General features: G+C 36.9%; 1 protein-coding gene across 4 annotated transcripts in view; it reads left to right on the forward strand.

Annotated features, from left to right (window-relative positions):
- The window catches only part of ADK (adenosine kinase), a 569,500-nt gene that overhangs the window by 109,625 nt on the left and 432,262 nt on the right, over window positions 1-27,613 (forward strand). Inside the window, exon 1 of one of the 4 annotated variants that reach the window (XM_010589245.3) lies at window positions 4-160. The exons of the other annotated variants lie outside the window; for them this stretch is intronic. Within the exon in view, the coding sequence (XP_010587547.2) occupies window positions 120-160 (41 nt within the window). The 5' untranslated portion in view covers window positions 4-119. Of the gene's footprint in view, window positions 1-3; window positions 161-27,613 lie in introns of those variants that run through there. 4 annotated transcript variants of the gene reach the window in all.

Here is a 27,613-nt window from a genome sequence, read left to right on the forward strand (position 1 = left end):
CAGGAGCACTTAATTACCAGTGCAAGACTGCCCCAGAGCTCTCTTTCCATCTGCCGTGATGACTGACAGCTTTTGAGACGGTGACCGCTCCGTCGTCTGAGGCACTGAAATGGAAAGACATGGACCGGAGCCCTCAGATGACCCACGATGAGCACCCAGTGTAAGTGATGAAAGGACGCTTTTGTGTTAAGTCACTGAGATTTTGTTTCCCGAACCTAATCACCTAGCCTGCACTGATATAACTTCTATATCAAAATAATATAACTTATATGTAAAAATAGTCTTAGCTTGGAAATAAATTTTAGAAAGAGTCATTGTAGAAGTACAAAAATTTTACATACCTGATTTAGAGAAATTGAAATCACAATAATTTAGTTACATAAAGGTTTTCGGAATATATGTAGGCCAATCAATAGCTCATTTTTTATGAAATGAGCTATTGAAAGCTTACACAAGAAAGTCATTTTGGCAGTGATTAATATCACTTCATATTTAACTTGTTAATATAAATTCAACAAGTATATGTTACAAAATTGGGTAAAAATTGAAGACAACTGCGATTTTATATGCCACCCAAAATTTTATAATAAATATTTACATAAAAAGGAACCTAAGTAGTTTATTCATATTTTGATATTCAAAGTTCCAAAATAATCTATGTGTACATTTTAAAGTAAGGAGCACGGTGATGTTAATATTTATTTGAAAAATATGATGGTTACCAAAACAATTTACTGATACCAATTCAGCATTTTATATCATTTTTAAAGTTTTAATATAGAACCACCATATCTATGTAGGTATAGATACTTTTCATCTTTCTACAAGACATCCTTGTTGTGTTTTGTTAAAACAAATTATGAATATTGATTAAAAATTACACTACAACTGCACAAACCAATATATCCTTAGGATTATCATTTACAGATACTAGATTTCCACTGTAACTGAGTCCCTGTTGTCTAGGCAGTAAATTTAAACTATAGAAAAAATGCAGTGTAACTTATACTGTAAATAAACTGTTAGCAATGAGCATCACAGTGAGATCTGTTAATATATGAATTATTCACTGTGAGCCTCTTACCTCTGTCATTAGCATGTAAGAGAATGAACCTCATTACTGTGGCTTTAAACTTGGGTGTGGAGTGGCAGGGGAGTGAGAAACTTCTCTGTAGAACTTTCTGGCCATAGTTACCACCCACAGGGGTGCTGAGTGAGCTACAGACAGTAGTGTGTGTTTTTGCTGAGATACTCTTTTGCCTCACTTGCTTCTTTTTGATGAATTGTTTTATATTAATTTTTAGGATAAGAGTTACGGGATTTTCTTTTGCTTGAATTCCTTTTTAAAGGAGTTATGAGAAATGCTTTGGTATTTTAATATTTGTTCTTTTAATAGTATCAGTAATGTATTCTTTTCACACGGGTAAGTTAGCATCACCTGTTTTAGTAGATTACCATAAAGAGTCTAATTACTTGGAAAATCTAGGCTAAGAGGTTAATAATTAATTTTCTCCTCTTAAAGGATTTGTACTAAAATGATTTACTTTCAAAGTACTTGGTATTAGCATATGACCCTTTCTAATCTATATTTGTCTGATCTTAATTTAAGGTTTTGATGAACTTCTTATTTCTATTTTCTCTTTTATATTGTAGTGTAAGTTATCTGTAGTAAGCCATCCTCATTAAAGTTGGTAAATTTACAACTACTTCAATTATACACTGATCAGTTACACACTAATTTAATTCTACTTAGCAGGGTACAGTGCATCATTAATTGCTTTCCGACTTAATATAATAGATTAGAGGTAATCAAAATTTGAGGCATTTTATTTAGCTCCAGGAAAATATGAAAGATTGTAATGTCAGATAATTCACACATCAACTTGGACAAACTGAGAGGCTCATCTCTAAAAACTGGGGCGATGCAGCTGCCATTTGTGTTCATTGTTGAGTGTTGTGGGCTGAAGTGATTATTTAACGTGTTTAGATATTAGTAATATAGTTTTGTATTTCCTTTTCCTTAAATTTTTATCATTGTTTTCTTACATTACTAAATGATGTTCTGTAGCATGCTGTGTATGTATGTGTATGCATGTGTACGTGTATGTGTGTATAATAACCTATAGTTATACCTTAATTCGGTGCTTTTCAACCCTCTCCTTGTATGGCCTGTAAAGAATATATTTATTTGTAGTGTGTTTTGAACATATAAATATGTGCTCAAATGCATTTTTTTTTCAGAAATATGTAAAAAGAAAAATGCGATTAGGTATAATTAACTTGACAGCTTTTAGGAACGTGATTTTTTGTTATGATTTTGTTTTTGTTGAAGTAGTGACTTCTGTGCCTTAGAATTGGTGGAAATGAGTTATTAACTTAATGTAATCATTTTTCTCAATTAACTGCTTATTGAATTAAATGATTCAGACAGAATTTCATTACTCATTCTTTCTCTACATGTTCATATTATTTGGGAATACCACTTTCCCTCCACAGCTTTCTTCTCAATAAATCAGTGTTTCTCACCTCTGTTTTATTTCTTTATAAGAATGTTGTAAATGGTAGTTTTCTAGGTTTTGAAGTCTGTTAGATGCATTTCGTTCTTCTGAAAAAATTATTTTGGTACCAAATGTCAGTGAACTTCATGGACCTTTGATGCACTGTGTCTTAGAGCATTTTTTCTTTTTTTTAACTCAAAGGTAATATATGCACATGGTTTAAAATCAAATAGAGAAGATGATCTTATAATGAAAAACAAGAGAAATACTGCCCCATGTTTTCCCATCCCAACTCCTCCCCGACACAACCATTTTTTACTGTTTCTGTTTTGAGTACTTATTGTGGTGTGTATATATATTTATATTGTTTCTTGATACATCCACTCTTCTATATTCTTCTATTTTTAGACAAATTTTTATCTCACACCATCTCTTCCTTTTCTCAGCCTTTCCTAGTTTTGATCAGTTTTTAGTTTTTAAATTGCTTACTTTGTAACTTTAAAAAATACAGGAAAACTTATTATTTCTTGTTTCGCTAGTTATGCTCCTTACTTTCTAAACCTCTCAACTTCTATTAATTTTATATCAAAGTTGATAATGCTAAGAACTTTTTGTATTAAAGTAATTCTTGCACATGGCTAACAAGCCAATTAATATCAAAAGGTTTATAATAAAATATAATAGTCTTCTGCCCTCCCCAGAGTCTCTTACATTTGTTTACCTAACAAAATGCTCCCCTCCCATCTGGTGTTATTAATTTCCTGTGGGCTGATATGTGAGTTCTCCTCTTACTGTTTCTACAGATCTCTCAGGCACCTATCATTCACTTTTTTTTCTCATTAGTTTAATTTACTGGATTATATCCTCCAGAACTTCCTAAAAAAGAATGTGTGAAGGATAAAATTTTTGAGTACTTGCAGATCTAAAATGTCTTTACTCTCACGTTAGGTTGATATTTCGACTTGGTATTGAAGTGTAGATTGAAAATAATTTTTCTTCAGATTTTAAAGTGTTGCTCCGTCAGTAGCCAGTGTTGCTGCCTCTGATCTAAATTGATTGCCAGTCTTTTGTATGTGATCTGGTTTTTCTCTTTGGAAACTCATAGGTAGGATCTTCTCTTTCTCCCTAGTATTCTGAAATTTCTTGATGTGGTTTTTCTTAGTATACCTAATCTTTCTTTCTTTGTCCTGGGGATATGATATGTCCTTATAATCCAGACACTTGTTAATACATTTTTGGTAATTTTCTTTCTACCATTTTCTGTGGAGCTCTGTTTTTTTTTTTTTTTTAAACCAGTTTCCTATTCATGGACATTTTGAGTTTTTCTAGCTTTTTTTTTTTTAAACTACCAAATTTTATCATCTTTTTGCATATAATTTTGCAAAATTGTATTAATTTCTCTTTAAGATGCACATTTAAATTTTTGATAGATGCCAAATTATCTTTCGTAAAAGTTATATCACTTATGATAGAGTCTGATAGTGCTTATTTACATTACACATGCCACCAATGTGCTGGTGAAACCATGACATTTAACAGGTCTAATAAGCTTCCCTACCTTCAGATTATTGGTGAGTTTGAGAACATTTTTGTTTTATTGACCATTTGTAATTCTATTTTTTACAAAGCCTACTTTTTTACTAATTCTACAGCAGGTCATTTTGTCCATTTTCTCCTACATTCATTGGTTCTTAAAATCTTAGCATTTTGATGGGGAGAAAAAAGGAAGAGAGTGTGAATTCAAGGGTTAATGGGTCAAAGAAAAGACCCCTTTACTCTAAATCCTGGAGTGGCCATCCTAAACAATCTACTTCATGCCTTTCTCCTGGCTTGGCTGTTTTTCAAAGGATCATTCCCAAGTATAAGTGCACCAGCCACATGGAGCACTGAGAGACCTGACCATAATACATGAGAAAAAAAATTTTTTTAGTTGTGCTTTAGCTGACAGTTTACAGAGCAAATTAGTTTCTCATTAAACAATTAATATATATTTTGTTACTTTGGTTGCCAACTTCATAATGTACCAACACTCTCCCCCCTCCACCTTGGGTTCACCATTTCCGTTTGTCCAGCCTTCTTGTCCTTTTCTGCCTTCTCAGCCTTGTCCCGGGGCTGGTGTTAATGTTTATCTTATAGGCCTGTCTAATCTTTGGCCCAAGAGTGAATCTCTGGGTGACTTCAGTACTGAGTTAAAAGAGTGTCTGGGAGCCATACTCTCAGGGTTTCTCCAGTCTCTGTCAGACCAGGTCTATACACAAGAGATTTTAACTTTAATTTAAAGATTTGGCCTTCATCCTATTTATCAGTGCTTTGTCTGAGATGGGATAGAGAAGAGAGGGAGAACTTTGAGATTCTCCTACGTTTCGAACTTCAAGTTCTGGTGTGAAGCTCTAGCATTGAGTTAGAATTATTTTATCAAATCATGTTTATTTCCTTTTTTTTTTTTTTAGGTTGTGACTTAAGCCAGTCTCTCTCTTTTTTTTTTTAAATAATTTTTATTGTGTTTTGAGTGAAAGTTTACAAATCAAGTCAGTCTCTCACATATAAACTTATATACACCTTACTACATACTCTCATTTACTCTCCCCCTAATGAGTCAGCCCGCTCCCTCCTTCTAGTCTCTCCTTTCGTGACCGTTTTGCCAGTTTCTAACCCTCTCTACTCTCCCATCTCCCCTCCAGAGAGGAGATGCCAACACAGTCTCAAGTGTCCACCTGATAGAAGTAGCTCACTCCTCATCAGCATCTCTCTCCAACCCATTGTCCAGTCCATTTCATGTCTGATGGGTTGTCTTCGGGAATGGTTCCTATCCTGGGCCAACAGAAGGTTTGGGGACCATGACTGCCGGGATTCTTCTAGTCTCAGTCAGACCATTAAGTCTGGTATTTTTATGAGAATTTGGGGTTATTTCCATTTTTTTTGTATTATTTTGTCTTACCAAGTTATGAAGCACAACAGAAACCAACATGAAGCACATTTTATACTGATGAATAAAAAGGTAGTTTTGTTCACCCACTATTCATTTGTTCATCCAGTCATATTGTGTTAGTCTTTAGGGATACAGTAATAACACTGTACTTGCTCTTATGGAACTTATAGTCATAGGGATTGGTAGGAGTTTAATTGATAAAACATGTATCTTGTACTTAACAATAGGATTGACCAATCCAAGAAAACGTGAACTCAGAGACAAGCTTGTTTCTATTTTCATGAGCACATTTATTAGCTTTTGACTTTTAAAACTAGGAGAGAGCAGAGTGTCCTATTTGGCAAAAAGACCTAATATGTGATCCCTGTGAGTTCTTCAATTGTTGCAAAACATAAACATTTAATAAGGAGTTGAGTAAAGAAGATTAAATGTTATTTAAAACATATGTTATAGTTGACCTCATGGCTAAATGGCCTGGCTCAGGAATCCATGAATTATCCCAGGGGTGATTCTTATAGCAAAGTTTTTTTTTTTTTTTTTTCCATGCTGAAATTCTCGATTTCCACAAATACGGCACAGGGGAATTGAATAAGAAGTCAAAAAGTCATAAGAATAAGAGAAACCTTGCCTTTTTACTGCTTTTACTAGGAAATAGAAAACATTTTTAGCAACAGGCTGTGCTTCATCATGGAAATACAGTTGGTATTTTAGACCTTCACAAATTTGATTTCATTGTACTTAGTGATGGATATTAGTAAGTTGTATGAGATGGGAAGAAATTAAAGAATAAACAGGAAGTCTCGAACTTGAAAGTGGTTCTGTTCCACAGTTTGTGGCATGGATTTTGTTTTCAGTTTTTCTTACAAAATATTTTAAGTATCTAGAAAAATGTAGCAATATTTTAACAAATACCCATGTTCTCAGTATTGTATTTCGTCCTAGCTTAACACTGTGCACTGTTTGACCAAGATTTGGGATGGAGGAAGAATAAAATGTTACAGCTGCAGTGGGGGCCCTCTGCGTACCTCTCCACAATCCCATTCTCCCTCTGGTCCCAGAGGTCACTGATACTCTGGTGTTCGCAGCTGTAATGCCTTTCTTAGTGCTTAAACTATATATGTATGTATCCATAAACAATGTGGTGGATTGATTTGCAGGTTCTAAAACATGTAAATGCTATTTTACTGTGTCTATCCTTCTTCACCTTGCTTTCTTTGGACATTATTTTTGAGATTTATTTAATACATGTCTAATTTATTTTTGGTTATGTAGTATTATATGAATATGTCACCATTTATTCTCTGGTTGATTACTTAAAGGTTTTTCACTATTGGAAGCTCTGCTGCAATCAAAGTACTTGTATTTACCTGTTAATACATATGTGAAAGATTCTCTAGGCCTGTACTGTCCATTATGGTAGTTACTAGTCACATGGGGCCCCAGTGGCACAGTGCTTAAGAGCTCAGGCTGCTAACCAAATGGTTGGCAGTTTGAATCCACCAGCTGACCCTTGGAAACCTTATGGGGCAGTTCTTCTCTGTCCTATAGGGTTGTTATGACTCGAAATTGACTCGATGGCAACGGGTTTGGTTTTTTTGGTAGTCACATGTGTTATTTACTTTTAAATTAACTAAAAATTAATTCAGAAATGCAGTTGCTCAAATGCTCAATACGTACATGTGGCTAGTGGCTAATGGATTCAATATTGTAGATAAAGAATATTTCAGTTATCACAGAGAGTTCTATTAGACAATGCTGTCTAGGATTTATACCTGTGAGTGGAATTATTGGGTCATAAGGGTAGGCACACCTTCTACCTTGCTAGGCATTATTGGATTGTTCTTGCCAATGTTATTTGAGACTTTCCTTTCTAAATTTTCTTGTTAAGAGTTGGTGTCATTAAAATTTGTTTATTTCTATTTTGGTAGGTGTGAACTCTCTCATTGTGGTTTTAATTTGCATTAAAAATTTTTTTTTACTGAGGTTGAGTATCTTATATGTTATTTGCCTTTAAAGGGTACTTTTTTGTGAATTGCCTATTACTGTCCTTTGCTCATTTTTTGCTCATTTACAATTACTGATTTGTAGGAGTTCTTTATGTTTTCTGGATACTGTCTTTGATTTGTTTGCATATAGGTTTATTGCATGTGTCTGTGCCCAGTGTGTGAGTTGTCTTTAACTTTGTTTGTGATGTCGTTTGTTGCACACCAGTTGTAAAATTATCAGTCTTTTTCTTTTATGCTTTGTTCAAGAAATTCCTTTCTACCCCAAGATTTTAAGAATTTTCTATGTATGATCTGAAGATTTTGATCTTTAATCCAATTGAATATAACTGTTGTGCGTGGTGTGAGGTAGAGTTTGAGATTGGGTTCGTTTTACATGTAAATAATCAATTATCCTAGCATAATTTTCTGAACAGTCTACTCCTTTGTATGTTGAGTTTTCTGTATATGTGTGAGCCTGTTTCTGGCTTCCCTGTTCTGTTCCATTGGTCTGTTTATCCCTATACCAATACCTCATTTGAATTTCCTTAAAATAAAAATATTAACAGTGGTGGTTAGGTCCAGACTCTTCCCCTAAATTGATTTAACTGATGATAACTAGAAGATAGTAATTTATAATGCAAAATATTAGAAAATGACATTTTTGTAGCTAGAAGAAGTGAGCAAGAACCCTGGTGGCGTAGTGGTTAGGACCTATGGCTGCTAACCAAAAGTCAGCAGTTCAAATCCACCAGGCGTCCCTTAGAAACCCTATGGGGCAGTTCTTCTCTCTCCTTTAGGGTCTCTGTAAGTCAGAATCGACTTCACAGCAATGGGCTTCTTGTTTTTTTTTTGGTTAGGCTTCATTATAAAAAAGTGAAAAAATAAATGACAACTTTTTGAAAGTTGAAACTTCTGGACACTTTCAAGTGGTGAATGAGCCTAATGTTTTTAAAATCTAATTTTTACTTTTAATGTCTTTTGTTTTCTTTTCTGAGGTATAGGTGAATTACTACCAGTTTCATCAGTTGGATTTGTGGTTTGGCCACAGTATGAAAAGAAGAATTGAGAAAAAGCCAGGCTGTGTAAGTAGTTGCTATCAGTCGGAATCGATGGTGACAACAACCGGTTTTTGGTTTTATATAAGTAGTAATTAAGCAAATCGTACTGCCTGTCCAGTGAACTGTGATCTTGGGCATGTGAATGGGGATATTAATAGTATTAACTTTACAGTGTTTGTGGTGATAATGTAGATAAACAAACAAAAACCTGTTGCCATCAAGTGGATTCCGACTCATAGTGACCCTATAGGACAGAGGAGAACTGCCCCATAGAGTTCCCAAGGAGCGGCTGGTGGATTCGAACTGCCGGCCTTTTGGTTAGCAGCCATAGCTCGCCATGGCTCTTAATCACTGTGCCACCAGGCCTCCAGTGTAGGTAGAACACCCAGTATAATTGGCAAAGATCAAGGGCATACTCAATAGTTGCTTCTAAGGTAACTGGACAGTCGTTGAGAGAAATGAGAGGAGACTTAGGACAATGTGTATGTATATATGAATTAGACAAAAATGGCTCCTGGAAAACTTACTAAAAACAGGGGAGCCGGGTGTTCCTTCAGCAGCCAAGTGGAAAAAGACAGTGAGTCAGATAGTGACCATACAAGACACTAGGTGGCACCATTAGCCGAGACTGCTTATTTGATGTCTCAGGAGACTGAATAGCCTCGGGTGGAAGGAGAGAAAAGCTGTCACAAATTAATGGGTTAGTCAGGAATTGCTTGTATATTAAAGGCGTGAATTGTTTTATTGAGTGTATTTCAAAGGAACATGATAGTTCTTGATATTTTCTCCTCTGATGATCGTTTTGAAAAATTTCCCCTGAGATTGTTTTAAAGCAGCTTGTCTACCAAATAAACTGTATTTTTAAAGTAAGTTTGTTTTTCAGTTTTAAAGATTATTCATAAAAATGTATGTCCATTTTGAACTCATTAAAACAAAGTAACTGAAATTTTTACATTGAAATGATGCAGTCAGAAGGAATTGGTGTTTTAATTAGCTTTAGTGGACTTATTCTAGGTCAGTGTACAATTCCATTAAATTTTTTGAAATATCAAAAATGGTTCCTTGATTCCTGTTACTTTTTTTTTTTTTTAAATTGCAGGTTGGGGATAATTGGTACCTTATTTGGTTTCTGGAGATGGTTTAAGCTGTTAAATTTTTATTGATAGATACAGTGAGCAAGTGACAGAAATCTCCAACGGAAATGTCTTTAGCAAATGGAAATTTTTTTGGGTTACGTAACTAAAAAGATTATGATATGGATGATTTCGGGTAAAGCTTGATTCAGCGGTTCAAATAATGGTATTTAGACCCTCTCAGCTGTTAGCTTTGCTTTCCTTTGTATTGGCTCCATTTGCAAATGGCTCTAATCTTCTGGAAGTAGGGTAGCTGCCAGCTCTAGGCTTACATCCTTACCAGTTTTTTACTTCTGTTCTAGTGGTTCTAAAAAAAGTTGCGGTATTATGTCATGTTTGATCTGTTTGGCTTAGCTCGAGCTACATACCTACTCCAGCAATGGGAGATAGAGTTAGCTCTGCTGAAAATTTATGGTTTAAGAGTGTTGGAGGGATGGTTCCCCCTAAACAAATTCGGAGTTTTGTTAAGGCGAGGGAGAATGATTGTGAAATGGAAGTCATTTGTATAAGAAAGGCACCTTAAAACTATTTTCATTCCTTCAATTTTATTTCAATAGAATTTGTTTTCACTTGCATCCTGTCTCTGTCGCTTACTAGTTATATTACTTCTCAGAGTCCATTTTCTCATTGGTAATATGGAAGATAGTTATTGTGATGATAAAATAATGTATATGAAATACATAGCCTAGTGCCTGGCAAGTATCAGATATTCAAGAAATGTTTGTTCACCTCGAAGCATGGTTATTAGCTAAACAGTATTGCATTTTATCAACACTTGCTATATATCTCTGAATATCACAAATGTGGTAACTTTATAATGATCAATTTAAAAGTCATCAATTTAATTTATTGATTACTGCTTTCAATGCTTAAAATGACAGTTGGTAGATACCATCCTATTCATGACTTACCTGTATTTTTATGCTTGTATCGAATGTGCAGATTTAGCTTATGCAAGATTTTTGTAATTAATCTATATCGAGAAATATAAATTAACTTTAAAGACTAGCAATAAATAGAGTGAAATTATGATAAATGGTTTCTTGTTTGGGGAGATAATAAATTGCTTCATGTGTTTGTGAAGAGTGGAAGGAATTTGGCAGCAAGGGAGAAAGATGAATGATTAAGTATGGTTGAAACTTGTTTTTTAATTAAAGTGCTTCGTTGTGGTGTATAGTATTCAGAAATATATTTTAAATGTAACATTAATTTTTCAGTTACCATTCATCTTTATTAGAAAATATTACTTGTATTTATCATAATTTTTTCACCAACTATAATAAGGCTTTTTTAATAATCCATTTAGGTTAACTGATGTGTAGTCTCAAGAAAAGAACCTCAATAATGGATGGTTTTTAAGCTATTTGAACATTAGAGACCTGGTAACCCACATTTCTGATAACTGTGTTAGTTACCTAGTGCTGCTATAACAGAGATACCACAAATGAGGAGCTTGAACAAACAAATTTATTTTCTCACAGTTGAGGAGGCTAGAAGTCTGAATTCAGGGTGTCAGCTTTAGGAGGAAGTCTTTCCCTCCCTGTCAGCTCTTAGGGAAGGTCATTGTCACTTCAGCTTCTATTCCTTGGCTCCTTGGTGATCTTCATGTGGTATGGCATCTAACCTCCCATCTCTGCTTGGTCCCTTGTTTAATCTCTTTTATATCTCAGAAGAGATTGACTTAAGACACACCCTACACTGTTATTGTCTCATCAACATAACAAATAAAACCCATTCCCAAATGGAATTCTAACCCACAGATATAAAAAAAAGAAAACCAAACCTATTGCAGACCCTATAGGACAGGGTAGAACTGCCCCATATGGTTTCCAGGGAGCACCTGGTGGATTCGAACTCTGGTCCTTTTGGTTAGCAGCCGTAGTTCTTAACCACTATGCCATCAGGGTTTCCAGACCACAGATACAGGGATTAAGATTTGCAACACATTTTTTTTTAATTGTACATTAGGTGAAAGTTTATAGAGGCAAGTTAGTTTCCAATTCAATAGTTTGTACAAGAAGTATTTCACAACCTTGGCTTTATTCCCTAATACAGCGCATTTTTGGAGGACACAACTCAATCCAAACTCTAAGCGTACACATGAAACTCTTGATAGTGACAGAATAGAACTAAACATTTTTCCTTATAAAATAGCATTACTGTGGTGGATCATTATAGGGTTTATGGTGTATTTAAATTGGTTTAGTTATAAGCTAAGTTATAATGGTGCCTTTTATTCAGAACTGATAAATACCAATGTAAAATATAAAGAAGTTCTTTTTACCGATTTTTATCTTGTCAAATTTTGTGGACATAAATAAAGTCACATCAGACCAAAGATGGTTATAAACAGTCATTTTAGTGTTGGTTATTTTGTTTACTATTTTGGGCAATGTTTGCTTCATTTATATTTTAGTTGCAATTTATTTTTAAGAATGTTGTGTTATGTGGGTTAAAAGTATAGTAAAAATGGGAAATGTTAATAAGGAGGAAGAGGTATCAATATGGAAATTAAAAGCAGAGACATTTAAAAAAAATTGAAACTGTTAACAAATGGGTTTGTTCAACAACAGGAGTTATTTTGAAGGAGAGAGCAAGAGCTTAAACATGTGAAAAGTGGTAGGCCTATGTCCCAGAGAGCTATTGTTTAGTGGGTTGTATCTATTCTTATTTACCATATTAAAAATTAAAATGGAGGCATTTAAAAATACTTACTAATGCATTTAAAGATAACGATAGTAAACACGTTACATGTTAACATAAGTAACACATTTTAATGAAAAATAACTATTTTCTAAAACAACAACAAAAATTTTATAAAAAGAGTGGCATTTTTTAACATTTTTGCAAATCTCTTTCATGTCTGACTTAATAGAAGACAGCTGGTTTCTCATCTGCTTTTGCATCCAATCTGTTGCAATATATCGTTTTGGTTTTGGTTGAAATATATGAAGGAAATGTGGCCTCAAACAGATATGTAGATTATAGCATGTAACCAGTGAAAGCTAGAAAGAGCACAGAAATACTGAGGACAAATTGAATTACTCTCTGAAAACACAGACATTAATAACCTAGATCTGTTACATTAGAATATTCTTAAAAAAAAAAAATACACGTGTACCTAAGTGTCCATTTCATTAGTTAGTAGAGTGATGTCATCACATCTTATTCAGCCTCTGGAAAACTTTACAGTCATGAGAGAATAAAAATATAAAAGACAAATTGTTTTAAACCTGTGCATCCCTAGAAATGATTTTGGGTTTTTGGGCGTAGACCTTGAACCACACTTTGAAAACTGCTGGCCTATGTAATTCAGAGTCATCAGTGAGAGACATTGGTAGAAATTTTTTGAATTTATAGTAGGGCCTGGGCATCACTGTCAGATGTCCATTGACCTTGTGTTAAAACATCAGGAGTTAGAGAGTTTAAAGGCTAAAGCAGTGTAGGTGCTGCTAATCAAACTAGTCACAAGCCAGAGATGGTTCTTTAGGTTTAAGGCCTTTTAAATACATGGGATACCCAAGAAAATGGCAAGGTAGCAATTGTGGATACCATAGCTGCTAAAAAGTTTCATATGACATTGTGCAGAGGCCATCATGAAAAGAGGCCTTGTCTCTAATGACTAGTTTTTAGTGTAGACAAAACTGGAATATTTTGGAGAAAACAAAAAAAAACAAAAAAATTTGTGTAGACAAAACTGGAATATTTTGGAGAAAGAGCCAAATAAAATACTTCTTTCAGCAAGTTAGGTGTATAACAATTTACTCCTCTATTGGCAGGAATGTATATAGAGCCTGGCCACTTCAGACTGAGGAACAAATGGAACTTAATCTGTTTATAAATAAAGGGACTTCTGTTTTGAGAACTTTTCTTAGTATATCATATATGTACCTCAATACCAAGTTGTGGGGGGCTTTGATATCTTCAAATTAGGAATTGTTAAGATGAGGCATAAAGATGGGGCAGTCCTCGGTTAGTGTTTGGCAGTGATTAAATCAATTCTAACGTTAGAAATTTACCTCTAACCTTTTCTTAAGCGCTTTAGCCATTTAGGTTTTCATACGTAGGTGCGAGAAGTTATCTATTTCACATTTTTACTCAGACGTATTTTATGACAATTTTTGTTTTAAACATAGTATTTGCTTTTCTTTCTGATAGTTAATGTTTATCAACATTATTTAGTATGACAAAGTTACTTGACATTTTTGACATTAGCTTGAACTTCCCATTGATAAGTCAAACAAATTACTTGTTTTTCTGAGTAGAAACCAACTGCTTTGCAAATCCATTGATATTAAATTATTTGCAGGTTTTAACATGTAGGGAAACCTTAATTATTCAGAATATACTTATGTTACGATGTGTAGATTATTTGTTTACTGTCTTTAATGTGACTCAGTCAAAATACATGTAGTTATTTGCATAAAGAGGAAGTGTGTTGCTAGTATCTTTTGCGTTACTGAATTTTACATATAAAATGAATTTCCCTTGTAATTAAAAGGGTAGTATTATAATTAAAAGGGTAATTTTATAGCCCCTGAATAGTGATATTTTAGAGCCCTGGTGGCATAGTGGTTAAGAGCTTGGATGCCAACCAAAAAGGCTGGCAGTTTGAAAGAGGTGTGAAAATTTTTTCACTCATTTCTGTTTTTTTCTCTTTAATTTATATTAAAATGTATATTTAATCTTTTTGTAATATAATGAGAGTAGAACAAATGATGGGATGCAGCATTGTTTGCTGGCAGGATCTGAACGTGTTTGCTAATACACAGTCATTTTAAATCATTTACATGGCTCTCCGTACATAAATAGCAGATTAAGTAGGACAGAGAATGATCATGACTGTTGACACTTTGACTATGAGCCTCTGACCTCATGTAAGAGAACTGTTGCTTGCAATGTTTTAGTGACACTGATCTTTGTTTTGTTTCTTGGACAGATGCATATCCTACCTTGGGACCTTTGCACATGTTGTTCCCACCTCCTGAATGCTCTTCCTTCTGGTTCTTTGTAAGATTGGCTTCTTTCTCAGCTCAGATGTTACCTTCTCAGAGAGGCTTTCCCTGACCAATCTACTGAAAGTAGCCAGGATCCCCTCTCGCATTACTTTATCACGTGACCCATACTTCATAAAATTTATCATTACCTGAAGTGATTTTATTTGTTTACTTGTTTATTATCTGTCTCCCCTAGAATATAAGCTCCTTGAAGGCTGCAGCTTTGTTTGTCCTAGGAAGCTGGCAGGCACACAGTGGGAACTTAAGTATTGTATGAAGGAAGAAAAGAAAGGTTATGTTTAAATATTATATAATGAAAACATTAAAGATGTGCTTTACAATTCTGATTGTGATTAAAAGGATAGTATTATAATTAAAAGGGTAATTTTATAGCCCCCGAATAGTGATATTTTAAAACCCTGCTGGCATAGTGGTTAGAAGCTTGGATGCCAACCAAAAGGTTGGCAGTTTGAATCCACCAGCTGCTCCTTGAAAACCCTATAGGGCAGCTATGCTCTGTCCTGTAGGGTTGCTATGAGTCGGAATCGACTGTACAGCAGCGGGTTTAGTTTTGGTTTTAAATAGTGATATTTTACTGCTACTTGTTAGGCTTGTTGAAAGCGAAGAGGACTTCACGTACTTACTGATGGGGATGAAAGCCCATAGCCTTCAGTATGGATTACACCTCAACATAAAGAAAACAAAAATCCTCACAACTGGATCAATAAGCAACATCATGATAATGGAGAAAATATTGAAATTGTCAAGGATTTCATTTTACTTAGATCCACAATCAATACCCATGGAAGCAGCAGTCAGGAAATCAAATGATGCATTGCATTTGGGCAAATCTGCTGCAAAAGACCTCTTTAAAGTATTAAAAAGCAAAGATACCACTTTAAGGACTGAGGTGCACCTGACCCAAGCCATGGTGTTTTCAGTTGTCTCATATGCATGTGAAAGCTGGACAATGAATAAGGAAGATGGAAGAAGAATTGACGCCTTTGAATTACATTGTTGGCAAAGGATATTGAATATACCATGGACTGCCAGAAGAACGAACAAATCTGTCTTGGAAGAAGTGCAGCCAGAATGCTTATTAGAAGCAAGGATGGTGAGACTTTGTCTCATATGCTTTGAACATGTTATCATGAGCGATCAGCCCCTAGAGAAGGGCAGCATGTCTCGTAGAGTAGAGGGACAGTGAAAAAGAGGAAAACCCTCACCGAGATGGACCGATGAGTGGCTGTAACAGTGCGCCCAGGCATGACAAAGATGGTGAGGATGGCACAGGACTGGGCAGTGGTTCTCGTTCTGCTGTACACAGGGTCACTGTGAGTTAGAACTGACTTGACAGCACCTAACAACAGCAACTTGTTGTGGTAAATTAACAAGCCATCCTGTGCTCAACTCCAGTTAGGTTTGGTGAAAAGACAACCTTCTCCTTACAGAGGTTTGCTGTTAGATCTTTTAGTCAGTTATTTTCATGTATTTAGAAACCAAACCAGACCAGTTGCTGCAGAGGTGACTCCAACTCGTGGCAACCCCATGTGTGTCAAAGTAGGATTGTGCTTTATAGGGTTTTCATTGGAAGACTTTGCTGAAGTAGATGGTCAGATCTTTTTTTTTTCCCTGAGGTGCTTCTGGATGGACTCAAACTGCCAACCTTTGGGTTATTAGCTGAGCACATTAACCGTTTGTACCATCCAAGGACTCCCTCATGTAATTACTTATTTCATTTACAGCTTTGGCTAGTAGTTTACAAGTGAAGTTAGGTCAGTACCGCTTTCCGTTGCTCTATGTTGTGGCTCCTTTTGTTGTTGTTAATTGCCATTGAGTCAGTTTTGACTCATAGTGACACCTTGTGTGCAGGGTACAACTGCTGTATAGGGTTTCATGGCTGTGACCTTTTGGAAGCAGTTCACCAGGCCTGCCTTCTGAGGCACTTCTGGGTTGTTTCGAAGTGCCAAACTTTTGGCTAGTCCATTTGTGCCTCCCGGGGCTCTGGAGGCTCCTTCTACACCCTTCTACCTTTAGCCTACCTGTGGCTTGTAGAGCACCTCTTGTGAGGTCTTTCCAGTGCAGGTCTTCTCTGCTGAAGCTTCTCAGGCTTTTTGCCTAAACAAGCACATGAGTAGAACTAGAAGTGGAAAAGAGGGGAGAGAGTAAAGGAGAAGAAAGGAGAAGATTTTAGAAGGTATGTAACAGGGGTTCTTACTAAGAGTTTGATAGACATGGAGATGGTACAGCCCAGATCAATGGCATCACTAGGGTTGGTGTCACCCAGTGTGGTAATTCATGGTGTCACCCCCATCCCCATGGCCCTCCTCCTGTACCACACCATACAGAGTCCTTGTAATATTGATTATTAATTTTAATCATAGAATAATATGTGAAATAGTTGTAAATTGTTTAAATGTAATATGTTTTAGATTATATGAATACTAACAAAAAATTGTTTTGTAAAATCTTTTGGTATTGAATTATAACATTATTAATTACATTATTAGCAACTGAGTAGAAGCCTTTTAAAAATTTTTCTTCTTTTCCTTTAATTACGACTTCATTCTCAAAAAGTTATTGATATAGGTTCAAAAATACTAATTACCACAAAAGTGCAGTTAAAACACCAGAAAATTTGACAAAATCAGCAACCATAAAAACACTGGAAGCAATGAGAACAACAGCACACGCTTGTAGGGCATGCAGACGATACCATGTGATTCGGAGCGTTGTTGTATCTGGGTAGTAATGACAGCTCTGACGTGAGAGTGTCAGAAGGTTCAAAACGTAAATTAGCATAGAGTTTTAGCCTTGTAGGTATGTGGATACTGTAAGCCTGGCTTAAGAAAAATGTTTTTGTTGTTAAACTAACTACGGGGATAATTAAAAAAAAAAATACTCTCAAGTGTCCCCCTAGTGAAGCCACTGCCCTCAGTGAAGAATCTCATCCCAGCTGTGGAGGGGACAGTCATCAGATAGCCTTCAACTGTCAGCTCCTTCAAGGCTAACCTCAGCTACGGAGAGCCTCCTTGCCTAAAGTCATACCCTCCCCCCAGGACAGCTTACATTCTGCAGCTGAGCGAGGCGGAGTATAAATTCCAAGCCATTTTGTTTAGACTTAGGATAACTGTGACAAGGTATGTTCCTCTAGAGATCCCTGCCAGACTGGCTGAGGCTTTGTGGGCCTGTACTGCAGTTTGACTTCTCTGTGTGCTCAGTTCCGTTTCCTCCCTTTTTCTTTTACAGGGGTTGATCCCTAATAAACATCTTGCACCCCAAACAATCTCAGCATCTCTTTTCAGAGAATCCAGCTTGCTACAGGAGCTTTATGGGTATCATGTTGCCCTTGTACCCTTTTTCAGATTCTGTGTAAGTTTTTCTGTGGATATGCATCATTCTGAGCAGAAGGTGTGTAACTTTCACCATATTTTTAAAGATAGACTTGGAAACTGTAGGTTTTTCTCATAAAGGCCTTAAGAAATATGAAAGAAAGACTTTTACAAAAACTTTTGGGATTCAGGGTCAAATTAAATATTGTGAATCTTTGAATTTGGGCAACATATAAGCCAAAGCTTTGTTGATAAGGAAATATTCTCCTGTGACATGGCAGTTCACACTGGCAAAGGCCCCTCGAGCTGGTTCTAATATGCTGCTGCAGTGGCTCTTGGAAGCTTGGAAAAGTGTTGGCCCACATTAAATGAAGCAGAGAGATCAGAACTGCATGGCAGACGGTAGAGCAAGGGATTAAAAGGCTCAGAGAAGAGAGTATGCTAGAAAGGATCGAAACCCCACGGGTTTCCTTGGGGGTAGATGTTCAGAGGACCCTCTGTTTTCCAAGGAAATAAGGAATGTGACAATGAGGGTAGCATCAAATATCCTCTTGTTGTTGTTGAGTCAATTCCGACTCATAACGATGCTGTGGAACGGAGTAGAACTGCCCGTAGGGTTACTAAAGCTATAATCTTTGTAGAAGCAGATTGGCACATCTTTCTCCCTTGGAGTGGCTGGTGGCTTCCAACCACTGACCTTTTGGTCAGCCGAGTACTTAACCGCTGCGCCCCCAGGGTTCCAACGGTACCCTTGAGAGGCTCAATCTAAAACAAGAAAAAAAAAAACAAACCTGTTGCCGTCAAGTTGATTCAACTCATAATGACCCTATGGGACAGAGCAGAACTGCCCCATATGGTTTCCAAGGGGCGCCTGGTGGATTCAAACTGTCAACTCTTTGGTTAGCAGACGTAACTCTTAACTACGCCACTGGGGTTTTCGAGAGGCTCAGTAGTGGCTGTTTATTGTAGATGGGGCTGATGGTAGAAGATGCTTTTACAAAGCTGGGTTCCCTAGTATCAAGGGGGTTGATATGGTCCCAGAAGAACAAAGGCTAGGGAGGAGCACTTAACTGTCAGAGGCAAGGAGAGTATTCGTTTTCTATTGCTCCATTACATATTGCCACAAATTTAGCAGCTTAAAAGAGCATCCTTTTATTATTTCACAGTTTGGTAGGTCAGAGGTCTAGTATAGCGTGTCTCCACTCAGCTGGTTCTCTGTTACGGATTTCACAAGGCTGAAATCAAGGTGTTGGCAGGGCTGCATTCCTTTCTGAGGCTGTAGGGATGAATCTGCTTTCCAGCTCATTCAGGTTGGCTGAATTCAGTTCCTTGTGGTTGTAGGACTGAGCTTCCCATTTCCTCGCTGGCTGTTAGCCAAGGGTCTTTTATCTATTTGATCTCTGCTGTGTCTGTAGTTGTATCTTTTTTTTTTAAATTGATTCCCTGTAGAACCCTTACTTTCTGTTTAATTGATTTTTGCTCTTTCTCACCTCCTTCTACTTTCTTTGGGTTTATATGTTGCTCCTTTTCTAATGTCTTAATGTGGACACTGAGCTCCCTCATTTACAGCCTTTTTTCTTTTCTAAGACACTTAAGACTGTACATATTTCTCAAAACAACTTTTTTGAGGTATCAAAGATTTTGAAAGATCCTGGTTTTAATTATCATTCAGTTTTAAGTATTTTAATTTTTCCTATGATTTTTTGAGCCATTATTTATTTAGAAATTGTTTTTAAATTTGAAATATGTGTTTTTAAAAAGCTTTTTACTTTAAATTTAATTGTTCATTGGGGCTAGAAAATGAGATCTGTGTGATAGGTGCTATAAGAAATATTCAGAATTTGTTTTATGTCCCAGTACGTGATTAGTATTTGTGATGGCTTATGGGTGTTTGATAAGACTGTGCACTAATTGTTGGATCTACCACCTATGTGTCAGTTTGTCATACCATGGTGAGTTATGGGTTGCTGTGATGGTGGAAGCTATGCCACTGATATTTTAAATACTAGCAGGTTTCAGCAGACCTTCCAAATTAAGACATACTAGAAAGAAATGCCTGGTGATCTACTTCCACAAATCAGCCAATGAAAACCTTATAGGTCAAAACAGAACATTGTCCATGGACATGTCATCAGGAGGGATCAGTCGCTGGAGGAGGACGCCATGTTTGGTAAAGTAGCGATAAGGTAGAGAGGGAAGGAGACCCTGAGTGAGATGGACTGGCACAATAGCCTCAATGATGTACTCGAACATGCTGGCGATTGTGAGGATGATGTACAGCTGAGCAGTGTTTCATTCTGTTGTCACCATGAGTCAGAGTCTACTTGACAGCAGCTATCTATTGCTGTATTTCAAAGAAAATTAACATTTTGAATCACCATTTGCTGAAAAGACTCCTTTTCCTCTTTTAACGGATTTGACATCTTTGTCCAAAATTAATTGGCCGTAAATCTATGGGTATATTTTCCAGACCCTTAGTTCCATTCCATTGGTTTATATGTCTATCCTTATACCAGTACCACACTGTTTTGATTACTGTAGCTTTGGAGTAACTCTTGAAGCTGGGGGAAATGCAAATCCTCCAACTTATTTTTCGAAATTGTTTTGACTCTTCACTTACTTTTAAGAATGGGAAATTAAAAAAACAACAACTGTCAGGGGTGGGATTTGTCAACAGTTTACTTCACTGTTAAATGAGTTTAACAGTTCAGGGCTGTTTTCTAGTGAAACTCCTAACACTGATATCTTCAGATGTTTTCTTAGACTGGATCAGTTTTAAGAAGGTGACTTTCCCAACCTTCTGCCTCCTGGTAGCCTTCTCGAGAAGGAAAAGATAGTTGAAAGTCCCAAAGCTTAGTGTGCCAATTTTCTGTTAATCCTGATATTTTCAGTGTGTTATTCCAATTGTCTTTTTTTTTTACCTTTCTAGAATGGTCCCCCAGTATTCTGCCTAGATGAGGAAGAACATTCACCCTGATGTGCAGAGTATAGGAGGGGCTCTGGAAATCTAGCTGCTTCTGAGTCAAACTTTAATGCCCTATGTTTGCTCCCATTACTAAAACCCAAAAAAAAACCAGTGCCCTCGAGTCGATTCCGGCTCATAGCGACCCTATAGGACAGAGTAGAACTGCCCCATAGAGTTTCCAAGGAGCGCCTGGCGGATTCAAACTGCCGACCCTTTGGTTATCAGCCGTAGCACTTAACCACTACGAGACTCCTAATGCTTCCCAGTGTGATACCTTTTGGGGATACCACAGTGCAGATTTGCGGCTTCACAGCTTCTGGTTTTTCTCTATTGCTGTTAAGATTCAACTTTCTTAGGTCTGTTGAGTTAATCACTACTCCTCACTTTTCTTCCAGTATCCAAATTTTTGTCTCTATTGCTTCCTTTCTTTTTTTTTTTTTTTTTGCCTTCAGAGTAGTTTTAGTGGGGTTTCAAGAGGAGGCAGGAGGCATGAATTAACGCATGTTTTCAAAACTTTGGCTTTTACTGACAGTCCAGTGTATGGTTTGATGCATGGCTTTTATATTCTCTTTCTTAATTCAAATGGGAAAATTATTGCATCATGTAATTAAGTTTGCTAGTAAAATATCCAGCTAATAGATCACCGTAATCAGAAATGAAATATTAAGGGTTGCAGAAAATTGTGCCACATCCATATATATACTGTGTATGGGAAGCATGTGAAGGACATAAGAATGAGTATTGTATGCTGTTACATGCAGTGTGGAGGTGCAGTTGCTTTGCTGCTTTGCTTTTGATACTGTTGATTTAATGCTTTATTTTTCAGCACTTATCAGATGTCCATGTGCTTTATGGGAAGCTAGGTTCTTTACCTTCAGTGGCTGAATCTGCATTAATATAAGGCAATCATGGTTATTTCATTCCTTTGCTAGTGATCGATTTAGTAATAAGTGGTCAATAAAACTTGAGCAGAAGTTTATTGGGAATCTTCTAGCAAAGGTTAGTTTAAAAGAAATAAGGATTCTGATCTCTGGACATTGTTAAGTAAAGTGATATTTAACACTAGTGGAGCTATTTTGAAAGCATTAGGGGACAAAAAGTCATCATACTGAGGATGGCACAGGCAAACATGGGAAAAACCTAGGCTTTTTGATGATGATGATGGCATAAATTAACCAACCCTGGAACTGCTGTAGCTCTGGATTCTTTGGTATGTTAGATAATAATTCCCTAATTGGCTTAGAAAACCAATAAAAAGTAACTGTTACTTGTTTAGCTAAAATAACCGTGAGGAATAAACATCTTGACGGAGCCCTGGTGGCACAGTAGGTAAGCGCTCAGCTGCCAACTGAAAGATCAGCAGTTTGAACCCTTGTACCAGCCTGTTCTGTGGAAGAAAGATGGGGCAGTTTGCTTTCATAAAGATTTACAGTCTTGGAAACCCTATGGGAGGGCAGTTCTACTCTGTCCTATAGGGTCACTGTGAGTCGGAATTGACTCGACAGCAATGGGTTTGGGTTTTTGGTTTAATAAACGTATTAGGGTTCTAGTTACATAAATGTTGAAGATCAAAACGGCAGGTTTCTGAGAGATTGGTGATTATTGTTTTTCATTAAAGTAAAACCGAATTGGAAATACATATGTTTTTTTTCACTCTTGTTGCTTTTGTCCCTAACTTGGGCAGACCTGGCATTTAGTTTTTTGTTAAAAATAGCAATTTTAGTCTTTTGTTTTGGTATGATTCAGATTGACCTGACATAGATCTGGCTCCTAGGACTGATTAAAAAAGAAAATTTATTTGTTGAAATATGCACACTTTCTTCATGAAATTGGTGTTCTTTCTTATGTGTGCCCTGTCTTGCCAGAGCTTATGAGTCACATATTTTTGATACTGGTGTTACATTTTTAATTAATATTTTAGATGCAAAAGGTGACAGTTTAAAAGATTGTTTTGTTAGTGACTTATCCTTAAAAGCAAGTGGCATTTGGTTTTATTTTACAATAGAATTTAATCTTACATGTTTTTTGTTAAAGTAGTGTTACTAAAAAATCTCTTATTGAACTGTTTGTGGTTAGCTCTTTAAGGATGTTTAAGATTTCACATGCAGTTTAACTGATCACAGATGAAGTTGTAAATTAATACCTCATGAACGTATTTGACTGCAGGGCATTGTTTGTGAATCAAAACTGCTTTGTTCCTGTAAACTGTGCGAGAGGTTTTAAGCATATGGGTTAAAATTGCACAGTGATACCAAAGTATTTATGAAAAGACACTGCAGTTGGATTATTTAAGATGTACTAAAATATTATGAATAGCCATAAAATGTAATAATTCCCTTAAGCTTTTAAGGGTTGTAAGATTTAGTTTTATTCCTTTGTTGTATTTAACCACCTTAACAAGAAATTGTTTTGTTGCTTTTAGAGCTATGCGTAGTAATAAGGATACCATTGATACAGTATGGTAATAAGAACAGCTGAAATTTCTCAGAAATCTTGTATTTTTGCAGACCTGTTCATGGTTGTGCCAAATATATTCATGAAATTTTTGCCTTGTTTTCATTTGGATCATTCTCTTATCAGAACCTTCAGAATGAATAATTGTTCACTGAAATTTTCTAGTATAAGATTATTGAATGAATGTGGCTTAGCATAATGTCAGACTTTTTTTTTGCTATTATTTTTGTTTTACAATATACAAACTTTACCTAAATGTAGGACGTACTGTTGCCATGATAAACTCACTGAGTACCTATTGAAAAATTATCAGAGAATAGCTAGGGACTTGAGACGGTGATAAGTTAGAGGTAGCAGACCCAAACCAAAGCAGACCAAACCAGACCCATTCTTGTCAAGTCGATTCCCACTCATAGTGATCCTATAGGACAGAGCAGAACTGCCCCATAGGGTTTACCAAGGCTGTAATCTTTACGGAAGCAGACTGCCAAATCTTTCTCCCATGAAGTGGGCTGGTGGGTTCAAACCGCCAACCTTTTGGTTAGTAGCTGAGCGCTTAGCCATGCTGCCACCAGGCTCCTTAGAGGTAGCAGAAGTAAGCTTTAATTAACTGCTTAGGCAATAAGGCAAACCTTAAATCAGCTAGGGATCCCTGGGTTGTGCACCTGGTTCACACTCAGCAGCTAACCAAAAGGTTGGAGGTTCGAGTCCACCTAGAGGCACCTTGGAAGAAAGGCCTGATGACCTGCTTCTGGAAAATCAGCCACTGAGACCCTGTGGAGCACAGTCCTACCCTCACACTCACGGGGCCGTCATGATCCAGCTGGCGGATCAGGCTGAAAGTTGTTGGGACGCTCTTGGAGTTCTGATCTTGGCTGTCCTTTTAGACTCCTCTGTCACATGGGTCACTATGAGTTGGAGTCGACTTGATGGCACCCAACAACCACATTCTTTGAAAATTTTAGTATTCTTTTTATTGCTGTTTTCTTAGCTGCTCTCCGGTGGATGACATTTCTAGCACCAATTCTCACACTTCTTGGGTGCCTCTGCTCTAACTACCTTTGTCCCCGTTCATCTTGAACTACCCTCTTTTATGACCGCATTCTGAACCTTGTCCTTACCCAGAACTACTTTATTTAAAAAAAAACTAAACTAAAACTATATCAGCTTGTTGTTTAATTCCTTTGACTTTCACTTCACTTACCTTTATTCAGTCTAAGCTGCACAGTCAATTATTTCAACCACATGTTACTATTCTCTCAATTCTCTCTTCTTTTTTGACCCTAGGAATTCCTAAACCTGGGTCAATTTAATTGTGTCCTTTGGTTCTTAACTTGTTACCACTATTGACCTATTTTTCATGGTAGAAGCTTTCTACCATCCTTAATCCCTACTCCTTAAACCTTCATATTCAGATTGTTCACCAGATCTTATTAACTTCTAAAATGGCTCTCAAATCATACCTTTTTGCTATTTTCATGTTTGTTACCATCATCATCATCTCTTGTATTTAGTACTGTAGCCTTTCCCTCTCTGGTTACGTTTCTCCAGTGATTCTCTCTGCCCACTTTTTCTATCCCAACAACACATGAGGGATTGGGTTCCCACCCATCCACCACAACCACTGTGTAAATAACAGATGCTCCCTTCAGTAGTAATTCTCAACTGGGGTCCCACATCTTCGGGGTCTGTGTATAGTGTGTATACATATGTTTTTGGTTTTGAAAACACCCAAAAAGTGATTCTCTTACTTCTTTCTGAGGTCCTAAAGGGTCTTTTGCAGGTCTTCCTCAAATCCATGTTCTACAGTGCCACAGGAGTTATCTTTCTGAACTTACTCATTTTACAAGTATACAGCAACTTATTTTGTGCCAAGTACTGGAGTTAGGAAGATGAATGCTGAGGTATTTGCCTTTGAGAGAAATATTAATGACATGGTAATAGCTAACATTTACTCGAACTTTTGTTAAGTGCTAGGTATTTTATAAAGGAGGCCTGATGGCACAATGGTTAAAGCACTCAGCTGCTAATCAAAAGATCAGCGGTTCAAACCCACCAGCCACTCTATAGGAGAAAAGACCAGACGATCTATTCCTGTAAAGATTGTTGTTGTTGTGTGCCGTCAAGTCAATTTCAACTCATAGTGACGTTATAGGACAGAGTAGAACTGCCCCATAGGGTGTCCTAGGCTGAATCTGTATGGGAGCAGATCACCATGTCTTTTCTCCCGGTGGAGCATAGCAACAGGTGGGTTTGAACCACTGACCTTTTGTTACAGCTGAACGCTTTAACCATTCAGCCTATGAAGATTACAGACTAGGAAATCCTATGGGGTGGTTCTACTCTGTCCTGTAGGGTCACTATGAGTTGAAATTGACATAACAGCACACAACAACATCAGCAAGTGCTGGTTAGGTTTTCTGTCACTTGTAGCTAGGAATTCTAATAAATGATAAAAGTATTATTTTAGGAAAAAGTAAACTACTAACTGTACATATAGCTTGCGAAAGGCATGAATTTTTAGGTATACTATGACATTGTACGTTCTATCCTCTTTCTCCTTTTACCACAAAAGATAATTTTCTTTCCTTTTTTTTCCTTTGTCGCCATTAAAAACATATCAAAATAGAATTCACTGTAGTAGTTCACTACCAAGGCAACTTTGCTGAAAAAGCACAAGTCTAAGAAATTAAACTGATAGCAACTATTTAAATACACATCTCTCTTAGAAATGTAGCAACAAAAGAAAAAGCAATGGGAAGGAAATACGAAATAGTAATAAGGGTGATTTTGTTTGTGGTGGGATACCGATGATCTTTATTTTTTCATTTTATTTTTTGTATTTTCCAAACTCTCAACAATAAGCATAATGCTTTTAAAATCAGAGTGAAATATGTTCTTTTAAAATAAAGGTACATTTAAAATAATTTTAATCTTCATCATGGTTCAAGGAATATTGTTGCTTAGACCTAATCTTCAGAGTTTTGAGAGATGAAATGTTTCCTTAGTTCAATTCAACAAATATTTAGCAAGTCTACTATATGTAAAGCAGGGTGTTACATCAAAAAGACATGCAGTTGTTGGAAGGAGCCATAGGAGGGCTTACGTGAACTTGTATTTCTTTATAACATTAAAAACAAAACAAAACAAAACAAAACTTTTTCTAGTGTGGTTTGAGTTGCAATAAACCTCAATCAAGACTTTATGTCTGCGGTGTAGTTGGTTTATCTTCTGTATGGCCTTTCTGGCCTTGGGTTTGTAATTTTGCCAAAATGATTGACTGGGACACAATCCTGCAAAGGAATTGGTTAGTCTACTATGCAAATTGAGTATGTAGAACTACCCAATAGAATTAAGTGACCTTGAGGGAATTCGTTGATTACCATGCAAATTAAGTGATTGTGGTCTGTTGAGGGGATTGGTAGTTTGTGGTCCTGGTTGGAGGACCATGCCTTGAAATTGACAAGGAGTAGGCTTACATAAAGGCCAAACCCACAGAGCTTGGGGTGGACCTGCCTACCATCAAGAAGAGCCTGGAGCAGAATGTGTCCTTTGGACCCAGGGTCCCTGCGCTGAGAACCTCCTAGGCATAGGAGAGAGGGAGTTGTAACACTAGAGATGGCTCAAGATGGCAATAAATGGTGGCAACCACAGCAGAGCCCAGCAGCAGAGAAACAGCAGAAGCAGTACCAGAGGCAGGAACAAGGAGACTAGGGAGAGGTAGCTGCAGTGGGCTTGAACCTCCCCACCCCACGCCATGGAGCAGGAGAGAGCTGTGCGCCTCCAGGCAGGATGTTTGGTGGCAGAATGGGATGCCTCCAGGCACTCGTTGGTGGAGCTAAAGACTTGTAACACTTGCAAGCCACAGAAGGCCTGGCGGTGAACGTGGCCAAGAGAACTCCTGGTAGCAGGCATGGCTGAGATCAGGCCAACCTACGGCACGGCTGAGGAGGAGCTGAGAACTGTCTTGGTTGAAAGCTTTCCTGATTGAAAAACTGTATTCTGTCTTCCGAGTTGTTCCTGTTAGTAACTTTGAAGTTGATACTGATCCTGAATTATAGCCATGATAGTGAATGTGGGCTGAGTTCTTTGTGGCCATTGCAACAAATTATCGAACTCAGCAGAGAAGTAGAGAGTGGCTTTTCAGAAATGGTAAAAAAGATGGATAGTGGACGTATGTCTGACTCCGCTTCATAGGAATCCGCTTTGGGCTGATCCTCATTCTCATCGCTCTTTGTGGATGTGGACAAGGTCTGACACTA

The sequence above is a fragment of the Loxodonta africana genome, chromosome 16 (genome assembly GCF_030014295.1).
Source record: "Loxodonta africana isolate mLoxAfr1 chromosome 16, mLoxAfr1.hap2, whole genome shotgun sequence".
NCBI lineage: Eukaryota > Metazoa > Chordata > Mammalia > Proboscidea > Elephantidae > Loxodonta > Loxodonta africana.